Here is a 10,730-nt window from a genome sequence, read left to right on the forward strand (position 1 = left end):
CATTGGAGGATGTATAGGAACTGCTGAATCAAAGCCTGAACCTTTGATTGACCACCTGAGGTGAGCAATGAGTCAGCCCTGGGAACACAGGCAAAGGCAATTCAGCTGTGTGACCAGAAGGGCTGGAGCCTGGCTGCAGCTCTCCTAAACTCGATTTAAGAGCTGACTAGTGGTGGGGAAGGATCTCTTTTGGAGATTATTCCTCTTGGAATCTTTTAGCGAGCCCAGGACAAGGGTAAGTTTTCCATCCATTCTTCTTTGGTGTGGTGAACTGTTTAGCCTAACTTTCCTGTATGTTTCTTAATTGCAGCATCTATATATTCATTGATTATACAGAGGACAACACAGTTTTAGAGTTGTTGAGCGATAGCTCAACAATGAGTTTCAATGAGTTGAAAGCGATAGCTTTCAAAGTGATGTCTGGAGATCTGTTGCTCAAAGTAAACTCAAAGTTTTCTCCCTCTACATATAGAATATATATATTCTATGCAAGTCAGTTTTGTGAAGATGACATGTAAGTCAAAACCTCAGCTTTGTAGGTTGTTTGGTTTCTTCTCTAACATTGCCAGAGATTTTCTGCTGCCACAACATCATGTCTTTGAACAGAGGTGCTACAAGTCTTGGAGAGGGTGCTGATGGTGGTGATGGTTGGTACTTGTGTTTCCTGCAGGACTGCTCAAGAAGCTCTGAACAGCTTGTGGGTGGAAATAAAAAAAAAAAAAAAAAAAAAAAAAGCATGTGGTGATGCCTTGCTCATCAGCAACTACTATTTTTATTATCAGAAAACATCAGCAGTAATTAACTTCTAGTTGTATTGATGAATGTTAATTTGAAGACTAGGTGTCCATATTGTAAGAGCTATTTCACAGAAGAAACCTTATGGAACTAAAGAAAAATGGTGACTGGGAACAAGAAATGGATTTCTTCCTTGAAGAAGAGAGATGCACCAAGTCTTCAACTCTCCAAAATATTCCAGATACACAGGAAGTAAAAATGCCCTGTCCCTAATAGATTCCTCGGTTGTCTTACCACTGTCTCTTTGCTGTAGGTAATTGCTTTATTGCTTGTCAGAGGAGGGGTACACACTTACTTAATTGTTTAATTTAATTTTAATTAAATGCTTAGTTTCTCCTGCACAGATAATTAATCGGATTGCTGAAATCAGTTGTGGAGTCTCAGTCACTGCCATGTGCCTTGGAACTCTCCTGACATCCAGCAAGACAGTCCAGGGCCCTTAGTTTCCATCAGTGATTGGGACTATGGGGCTCCTTTAAGGAGGAGGGGGTCCTGGACCAGCTGTGTGAATGTGTGGGCTATCCTCAGGCCTTTCACAAGTAGATGAAGCAGGAACCTTTTGAGAGGTTCCAAGTGGAATAACTGCATTTAAAGTAAGATTGTGGCCAACTCTGCTGACTGTCCCAAAATGTGTTAGGATTTGCTGCACTCTGGGTGACGTGTGTAGGTTTTTATAAGGTGTTAGTGCAGAGCTGAGGCAGCCAGCAGCATGCTTGCTGCTCTTCTGCTTTACTCATCATGAAAAGAATCCAGTGCTGTTCTACTTGCAAAGCTTTGCTCTTGGGGCTACAGCTTGAGGACAGACCTGGGTGGGAAACTCTGTTCAGCCAGCAAACTAAAAAGTATGTACTTTTGGTCAGCTAGAATAATTATATATAATAATATGTATATTTATATATATATATATATATATATATATATATATATATATATAACACTGTGTGTACTTCAGGTGTTTTTTATTATTTTTATTTTTAAATTCCCCTTGTGGAGTGAAGAAACCTGAAATTCCTTTGGGTTGACTCAGCTACTGGGATTATTTTAAGATGAAATGTTGCACTTAGTATTGTTTGATTATAATTCCTCCCTTTCCCCATCCCCCTCTCCTTTTTGCTTATCAAGCAAGTCCCCATAGTATGTAATGGTGACGAAGTCTAATCTTTTAATGTAGTTTTCCTGCACGTTGAGCACTAAATCTTACTGTTGTTGGAGAGGGGACACAGCATTCACTTGTCACCAGCCAGGTATCCCTGAAAGATCTCACTGCCCTGTTAATGAAGCGCTACCAGTCCAGGAAGAGTCATGGGCTGGCCTCTGCTTTGGAAGGAGGTGATGAAACCCGAGATGAAGAAAGTCATGAAGTCAGAGCTCAAGTGCTGCGGCGTCGCTTTAATCATATCCTCAGCATCAAAGAGTGAGTTGTGCCCTCAGGTACTTTTTTTTTTTTTTCTATCAGATATGTAAGTTGACCTCGGAGTTATGTTTTTGTCTATTGGGGTTGATTTTTTTTTTTTTTATTTAAATTTTTATTTTTATTTTTTAACCTCACTGTTACATCTTGCAGGTGAGAACTGCCACAGTGGCACCTTAAAGGGGGGAATATCTTCTGCTGTGCTTCTCCTAGTATGTGGATGACCTGGATTTCTGCAGTGCTGGTAACACATCTGCATTTCCCTATGAAATAACATCTTAGCAGGAGGGGAGGGACACAATGAACACTTTTATTAATCCACTAACTGTAACCATCCTAAAGAGTGATCATATTGTTTTTGTATCACTTGTGCCAACTTCTGAAGATCTTTTCAATGTAAATGAGAGAGCAGTGAGTACATATTGTGTATATATTGTGCTTCTGTTAGAGTACCAATGTCATGAGAATTTAGTGAGCAGTGGCTCCTTGTAGGCACTGAAAGACCATCGGAGCACAGGGGTTACACCTCTGTTTTTCCCCTCCCCAGCCTTATTTTTCTGCAAGCACTTTGAGCTGTGCTGAGCCAGCCTGCCTTGCAGAGGGAACGTACTTCCCTTTGGGTCTGGCACTCCTCTCACTCCACAACCCTTTTCCCTTTTTATTACCTTTTCTGGAATCAACAAGTAATTCTATTCCAGAAATAGCACTGTTTTTAAGCAGGCTTATTCAGTTTAAGTCAGATGAAAGTTTTAATGCTGTTGACTATGGGGTGGGTATATAAAACAGAGCACAGAAAATGTTTATCTTGAAATTGCAGAAGGTCCCCAGGGTTTCTAAAAGTGGCTCTGCAGGAATGTCCCAAATAATAAAATGGGAAAAATATTCAAGATATTCAGTAACTTCACCTATGTGTGTCAGTACTGAAACTGTGTTTGTCGGCCCTCAATGAATTGTCAGGCCATACTGCATTTACCATTAGGCTTCACCCTTACCATGATGCAGCCAGATTTCAGACCCCAGAAGAGTCACTGTTGGTTATAGAAATAGGAAATACACACAGCAATGCCTTGCAAGATATGAGGATAATAACTGGCTGTGCTAGGTAAAGCTACTATTTGTTTTCTACTGGAATGATCCACTTTTAGCTGCCTATAAATTTATTGAATTTAGACTGGATGTTTTCCGCTTAGCCTTGGGCTGAGTTATGTTTCTGAAAGGTTTTATCTTGTGAGGGAGGGAAAAAAGCTAAAGAGCAGCAATCCTGCCTGCCATCAGCTGTGTAATACCTCTGGGCTCCGGAATGGCTCAACCACCAGGCATCCCAGGATTCTGTGATTTGACCAATTTCTTGCTGCCTGACACAGTCAGCAGTTCTCATGCCTTTTTGTCTTCTGCCTTTAGCTGGAGCTTCTGTGTTTGCAAGAAGCTGAACCCAAAGGTCATATGTGAGTCTTCTATATAGGAAAGTCTGTATATTCTGCTCAGAGTAGAAAAAGCAAGTAGCCTTCTGGAGATGATATTTAACAGTGGTTACTTCTCTTGATATTTATTCTGGGGCAGCCACCTGGCAGAAGAATGGGACCTCACTGCTTGGACATGGGATGCTTGCAAGCACGTTCCTCTCAAATAAAAAGTTACGATGAAGAGTTTAGAGCTGTTGGTCAGATGCAGCCAGGTGGGGCTTAAGTCACACAGCACAAATCATCCATAAGTACAAAACTCTGCAAAGATCATGGTTTGTTTCCAGATATGCAGCACTGCTGAAACTCTGCAGGGATTAAATTATATTAAAATGTGAGGGGCTGGCAAGACTGATGGCATTAAGTGCATGTCCTATGCAAATGCACTTTGATTTTTAACTAAAACAAGAGGCTTTTAGACTTTGAGAGTACCTCAGGTGTATGTAAGCTACTTCTGAAAAACGTGAAGCTGTGTGAGGCAGCAGAACAGTGGTGCTACAGGTGATGTAGATCTTCCACAGAAAGATACAGCAAGCATCAACTTAAAAATCCTGCAAGTACCACTCAGTAATGCTAACAGCCTTTGCTGTGTGACCAGTAGTGTCTTGCGTCAAAAATCTTGCGTTTTGATCCCTTCTGCCAAATATACACCTTCATGGCAAGCAGGAGAAGGACTTTTGCAGTGCCCTTTTTATAAGCTTCACATTAAACCGTTGTTACTCTGCATATGCATCTTCCAGTGTAGGGTCACCCAATCTGTGGCTTCTTGCATTTCAAACACATATGTGATAGAACTTGTTATGGTGTAAGTACAAGCATATACAATAAAAGTAAAACATGGGGAGAGCCCATTTACAAGTAGGAATGATCCTGCTAAAGCACTGAAGTCAATTTGGAGTCAGCTCTGTAAATCCAAGGTTGTATTTAATGGGCCCTGATCTTGCTGGAGAGTGGGATGAAGAGGATTCATCCCCCTGGGTTCTACCATCTCAGTTTTCTTCTTAATATATGAAAAAACAGATTCTTGATTCTGGATGGTAAATGGTGACTTCGAACGGCAAATCTCTGCTGTCCTTTTCCTTTAAAAAAACAGCACTGACTGTTCTCTGATGAACAAGGCTGTCCATGTGCTTACCTAGCTGTTCTAAGGCTCTGACATGGGGAACTGGTGATGCGTTAAATGCTCAAATGCAGAACAAACCCACCAGAGGAAAAATATTAATTTATATTAAGCACATCTGGTTTTGTTGGTTTTGCTCAGTGTGCTGAGCTGGTCTGTACTGCAAATGCTCTCATAGCAAAAGGTGCCTCTTGTTGCATTTGTGTTTTCATCTTTAACAGACAGTATAAGGAAAAAAAAAGTCATGAATATAGCTTTGGGCTTGAAGTGAAAACCAGACAAGGCTGGCAGATTGTGACAACTGTATGCTATATGCAAGATTCGGTGTGTTAAGTACTCACAGGCTGAGGCTGATATTGATGGCTCTGTTGGGAAGTTTCATTGTTAAAAATGCTGCAGAAATCCAAATTAAGAATAGGAAGCTACAGGGTGTTCTGTGGGAGTGCAGGTTTTGCTGAAAGAAAATAAACTGTTAATCCCAAACACCAAAAATATTGCTACAAAGATGGAAAAGTTAAACACACAAACAAACAAAAACCCCACAAACAACAACAGCAACAAAAGCTTAATTAATCATCAGGGCAGGGCAGTAGCCAGCCTCATCTTGTCAAATATTCTTGGCATGGTGGTTGAAATTCACATTGTGTTTTTAGGAAAAGTTGAGCACTAATTAGTACAGGAATAATAATAACCAACAGTGGATTTAATGACAGCACTGCCCTGCAGTTGGGCTGCAAATGGCCTCATTGATGAGGAGCCCCATGGACCTGAGTTTAGAGAGACATTTTTGACATCTCAAGTGATTTCCTAGCTGTTTATGCTGGAGTTGTCATCTCTAGCGTTACGCTCAAAGGCAGTGGATTAGCAGAGCTCAGAAAGGCAAAGATGGATTATGCCTGAAAGCAGATTCCCCCAGACAGCCCCAGCCATAACACAGCCAGCTTTTGGAGCCAACCAGATATAAACTTGGAGTGGTGCTCAGAAGAGCAGCCCTTCGCCTGGTGTCATTTTCCCAAGATAACCATCAGTTGTCAGGCTAAGCACACTGCTTTTATTTTGGCACTTGAGAATGACAGCAAGGAGCAGAAAGCCTTTTAGATTTGTCACAGATGAGATGCTGAGCATTTTACAGAGACATATTGGTCTCCAAATAGACCTTGAGTGGCTTAATATATTTGTAGAGGCTGCCAGCAGCTGTGCTGTGTGTCTGGAAGTGCCTTCAGCCCCAGGCTGTGTGACTGTGAGGTGGGGGCCTGAAGCCACTTCCCTGAAAAGATCCCAAAGCCTTCAGTCTGTCCTGTCTCTTGTGTGATGGACGTACTTGTCTAAGTGATGAGACCACAGAATCGTGGAACGACAGGCTGTGGAAGGCACCTTAATGCCTGTCCAGTTCCAACCCCTGCCATGGGCTGGTTGCCCCCCACTGTGTCTTGAGCATCACTGTGCAGTGAGAGGACAAGGATCTACAATTATGTTTTAAGCAGAAGTCATGAGTTTTGTGTCTGTAGCTGCTTGAGTTATCTTATTAAGAAACTATGCAATGGGTTCATAGTAGCTCGTGTCAGAGCAGGGAGTCCCTCTCCTATAAGAACTGCACTGTCTGGGAAGCATAGAGCCCTTCTCTGATAAAGCAGGGTGTAAAATGGCTCAGGGCTCATCTGGAACCCCCCTGGTTAGCTCACGAAGGATGCTGTGAGTTCTCAGCACGGTGAAGCATTACAGGAAGTTGGAATCAGGTCACTCGTCTTTTCCCATCACCAACCTTGGAGCAGCTGCTTTATCAAGAGCTTAATTCTTCTTAATACGATCCTTTCTTTCTGAAGAATGAGTCTGGCATCTGTAACTGTTAGTCTGAAATATTTCCTTGTGTCAGACCCCATTTCACAGTATTAATGCCAGTAGTAATAACAATAATAATTCCTTATTTCTCATGCTGGGGAAATGTATCTGCTCTGTATGTCAGCTCGCTTTATAGAGGATCATTTGCTTCTCTTTCCAAAAAAATGATACTTAAAGAATGGTAATCGCAGAGACTTTCCTACTATGAGAAGTCTTGAGGTAGGAAAATGTATATACTTGGTTTTGAAGTCCTACAGATCCTGAAGTCTTTCTCTTAATAGAGTAACTCCCTGCACATGTGCTGCCTCCCAAGGAACCAGGGGTGTTTCTGGCTTATCTGCTAGCAGCCCAGGTGAGGGCCACGAGGAGCTGAAATGCTCTGTGGGCTGTTGGAGGTGCTCAAGGCTTGGATGGGGCCCTGGGCAGCCTGGTCTGCTGGGGGCAACCAGCTCACAGCAGGGGTTGGAAATGGGTGGCTTTAAGGTTCCTTGCAACCCAAGCCGTTCTATGACTCTATGCTTCCTTGCAAGGTGAAGGGATTTTTGTTATCAATTCTATCATTGTTTTCACTTTTTATTATGCATCTTAAAATATACATTTACAAGAAAAAAAAACATAGTTCAGAAAATTCTGTGCCTTTTGTGATTCATTCATTTCTTCTGCCCATGCAAAATTTTGCAGACACTTGTGTGTAGCAAGGAGTACAGCCTCCTTAGCTATAGCTCAACGGAGGGAACCCTTTCTGGGGCAGCATAGGACAACCCGCAGGAATGCAGGTGTACGTGCTCAGAGTGTGTAAATATGGATGACGGATTTCTGCAGAACGGAACTGTGAGCAGATTAAATGTTATGGCCCAAATCCTGCATTTTGATGACCAGGGAGGCTTCCTCTGGCCCAAGGCTGCCTGGGAGCAGCAGCGTTGCTGGAAGTGTGATGGCTTGCCTTTAACAGGAGAAGAAACATCCATGCTTCTATGGAACTGCCTGATCAGTGTCAGCCAGGACACATGCAGCAGAGTTTTTTCACTTCTGAAATAGATAATCATGAAATTTAGTTTGTTTTATGTATATTATTTTCCTTTTTGTGTAGGTGAAATGCAAAAACTGCTTTCTCCTCAAGCAGCTGGGCCATGGAACCAGCAGAGGCTGGCGGGGGGGGGGGGGAGATAAAAAGCATGGATCTCATGCATCCGGGCTGCAGCTCAGTGTCCTGTCAGAGCTCAGCGAGGGCTGCTGGCACAGCCCTGGTGGGGAAATTACAGCTGTGGGCTGAGTAATGTCTGTGATCTGACCGTGTCAGGGGGCCTGGCATAACAAATGAAGGAGCTGATCCTTCCTGTTCGATAGCTGATGTGCTCACATTGCTTGTGTGCTGATAGCTGCTGCCAAGGGGCTGTGCTGCTGCCTGCAGCAAGGAGCTGAGGATGCGGGGTAGCACGAACCCAAACTCTTCCATGGCATTAGGCTCCAGTACTGCATTTCCAGCCCCGCACCCCCACAGCATCCCTGGCCCCCACCTGGGCTTTGCTGGGAAGGTTGGAGGGCTGAAGCCAAGCAGGAGGCCTGGCCTTTGGCTCATGCTGTGAGCTATCTCGGTGCTTTTTGGAAGCTGTCTGTCTGTGGGTAGCACAGGAGTGGCCAGGTGCCAGGCTGCTTCCTGGCAGGGGCTGGGGTGGGGCAGTGTTGGGTGGTGGGGAGGGATGGAGTGCTACAGAGACTCATTGCTGATGTATTCAATTCAATCTCTGCTCTTGATATCATCTGCAAATATCTAAATCTAGATGTATGTATGTATAGTCCTTATAGTCCAAAGTAGATCACTGTATGTGCTTCCTCTTCTGCAGCTCCAAAGCAGCCAGAGCTGGCTGGGATAGTGGTACTGACCATGTGCTACAACTGAAACTAAGATCATAGAGAGACCTGCTTTGCTGTTCTGTCCTTCTTTAACTGAAGCAATGCTGCTTTGGGACCAGCACTGCAGAGGTGAGCCTGTCAGCCTGTGGTGGCAATGGCAAGGCCTTAGCCATTGCCATAATTGGCAGTAAATATTCTTACTTAATTCTTAGCATGCTGTGTGTCTTCTGCATCCATGTGTAAATAAAAATAGGACCTTTCCTACAACATTTGCATCTATCTCCACCTCTGATTAAAACTGCCTTATGGCCTCTCTTTGCACCATGATTATTCCAGCATTTATCAGATTCCTGCTTTCTGTGTGAGGCCAGTTGTGTAGGCAGCCCTGGAACCGCACACCAAGCAGTGCTTACAGCATAACCCTGGCAAGCTCTGGCCGACAGCAGAGCGATGTAACTTCGATGTCTTGCTGAAGATAGAGCGCGCCTCCCCCGTTCCTCGGCAGCAGTTAATTTTGCCAAGTTCCTTGAGGTGCTCCTGCTTTCCTAAACACCCTCCTCCTGCAACAGTGGGAGAAAGTTCGCTCTGTCGGTCGGTCGGTCCGTCCGTTGGTCCGCCTGCCCCGCGCAGCACGGCGGTTCTCGGCACCAGATGGCGCTCGCTGCCTTCCGATGAGCCGAACGCGCTCAACTTCTCCCGTCCCTTTCATTCCCCCCAAACCCGGCGACTCAATCCCCCGGCCCGACCCAAGGATGCTCCGGGCTGTTGATGGAGCCCAGGAGCCACTGCGGCCCCGGGGCGGGCATATACCAAGCCTGGAGGCTGCGGGAACAAGCCCAAACGTGGGGAAACAGCTCCCGGCCCCAGCTCATTAACAGGGAGGCCGCTAATTGCCTTCCCCGCTGACCTCAGGCTTGTCGTGCGCAGCCGCTCCCCCCGCGCTCCCAGGCTGCCCGCAGCCGCGGCCCTGAGCTCCATGATGGGCTCCGCTCCCTGCGGCGTGGGGTGGGACACGGGGAGCCCCGGTGGGACGCGGGGTGTCCGTCAGTGAGGGACGTGGGTGCCCGCGAGGGGTGGGCTGGGGGTACCCGGAGGGAAATGGGGGCCGAGGGGAAGGATGCGTGCCGATCTCGGGGAGGGATGGAGATACCCCCGCGGTGATCGGGGGACGCTGTGGGGTCGGGGGTGGGATGGGGGTGGCCGGGCTGCCGAGGGGGGACTGGGGTGCCGAGAGGAAGGGCTGCGGGCGCGATGCCGGGTACCCGGGAGGAGTCGAGGGGGTGCCGGGAGGGCGGTGCCGGGGCTCCACGTGGCTTATTAGCGGGCGGCGATTTAATATTTATGAAGTGTTCTTGTTTGAATCCCAAGTCTTCGGCTCCAGTTACAAGGAGCTGCGTCACCCCGCGATCACATGGTAATTGTTGCTATTTCCAGGATCCCAGTCTCGCGGAGTGGCACAAAAAGCTTTTTCCCTTTTTCTCCGCTTTTTTCCGAGCCCCCCTTCTTCTCCCTCCGCCTCTCCCTGCCGCTCCCCGCCCGGTGCCGGGCGATGCGGGGTCGGCGGCCGTGAGCGGGGCGGGCAGAGCCGCCCCCGTGCCCCCTCCATGCGAGCGGCGCGGCCCCAACATGAGCGAGCTGGAAGGGGACTTCACCAAGCTGCTGCTGCTCAAGGAAGAGCGCATCAGAGAGCTGGAGCGGCGCCTGGGCGAGAAGGACGAAGAGATTCAGGAGCTCCGCCGCCGCCTGCACAAATGCCACTCGGTGCTGCCGGCCCCCAGCCCGCACATCGGGCCTCGCACCACGCGGGCGCAGGGCATCTCGGCCGAACCGCAGACCTACCGCTCCTTCCACGACCTCCGCCAGGCCTTCCGCAAGTTCACCAAGGCCGAGAGGTAGGGCGGGGATGCGGGACCCCTAGGGGCTGAGGGAGAACTTTAGCTCCCGCGGGCGCTGCCGCCCCGACCCCGTTCCTCGCCCCTCGTCCGCTCCCAAACGCGCCCCGCGCCCACGAGGAGGCTTTCCGGAGAGGGCGGGGAAGGGTCGGGTTGAGCGTCGCGGTGCGGTGGGAAAAAGGGGAAGCGGCGCCCGACCGCATCCCCGGGGACGTGCGGAAAGTTGCGAGCGGAGCGCCCTTCCTGCGAGCATCGCCGGCCGCGTCCCCGCTCCTCCGAAGGCCGCTCGGCGCGGCCGGGGCAGCGCGCACCTCCTGCGCACAGAGCGCACCTTGCCGCCGCGCTGCCCGTGCCCCCCC

At 47.7% G+C, this 10,730-nt stretch overlaps 1 protein-coding gene across 1 annotated transcript in view; it reads left to right on the plus strand.

Moving 5' to 3' along the window:
* The first annotated feature begins 10,076 nt into the window (after positions 1-10,076).
* PRKG1 (protein kinase cGMP-dependent 1) overlaps positions 10,077-10,730 on the plus strand; it is a 392,537-nt gene continuing 391,883 nt past the window's right edge. Inside the window, exon 1 of the mRNA XM_042862969.1 lies at positions 10,077-10,371. Within this exon, the coding sequence (XP_042718903.1) occupies positions 10,106-10,371 (266 nt within the window). The 5' untranslated portion in view covers positions 10,077-10,105. The remainder of the gene's footprint in view (positions 10,372-10,730) is intronic.

The sequence above is a fragment of the Lagopus leucura genome, unplaced genomic scaffold (assembly GCF_019238085.1).
Source record: "Lagopus leucura isolate 7727_CA_CO unplaced genomic scaffold, USGS_WTPT01 Super-Scaffold_739, whole genome shotgun sequence".
Lineage (NCBI taxonomy): Eukaryota > Metazoa > Chordata > Aves > Galliformes > Phasianidae > Lagopus > Lagopus leucura.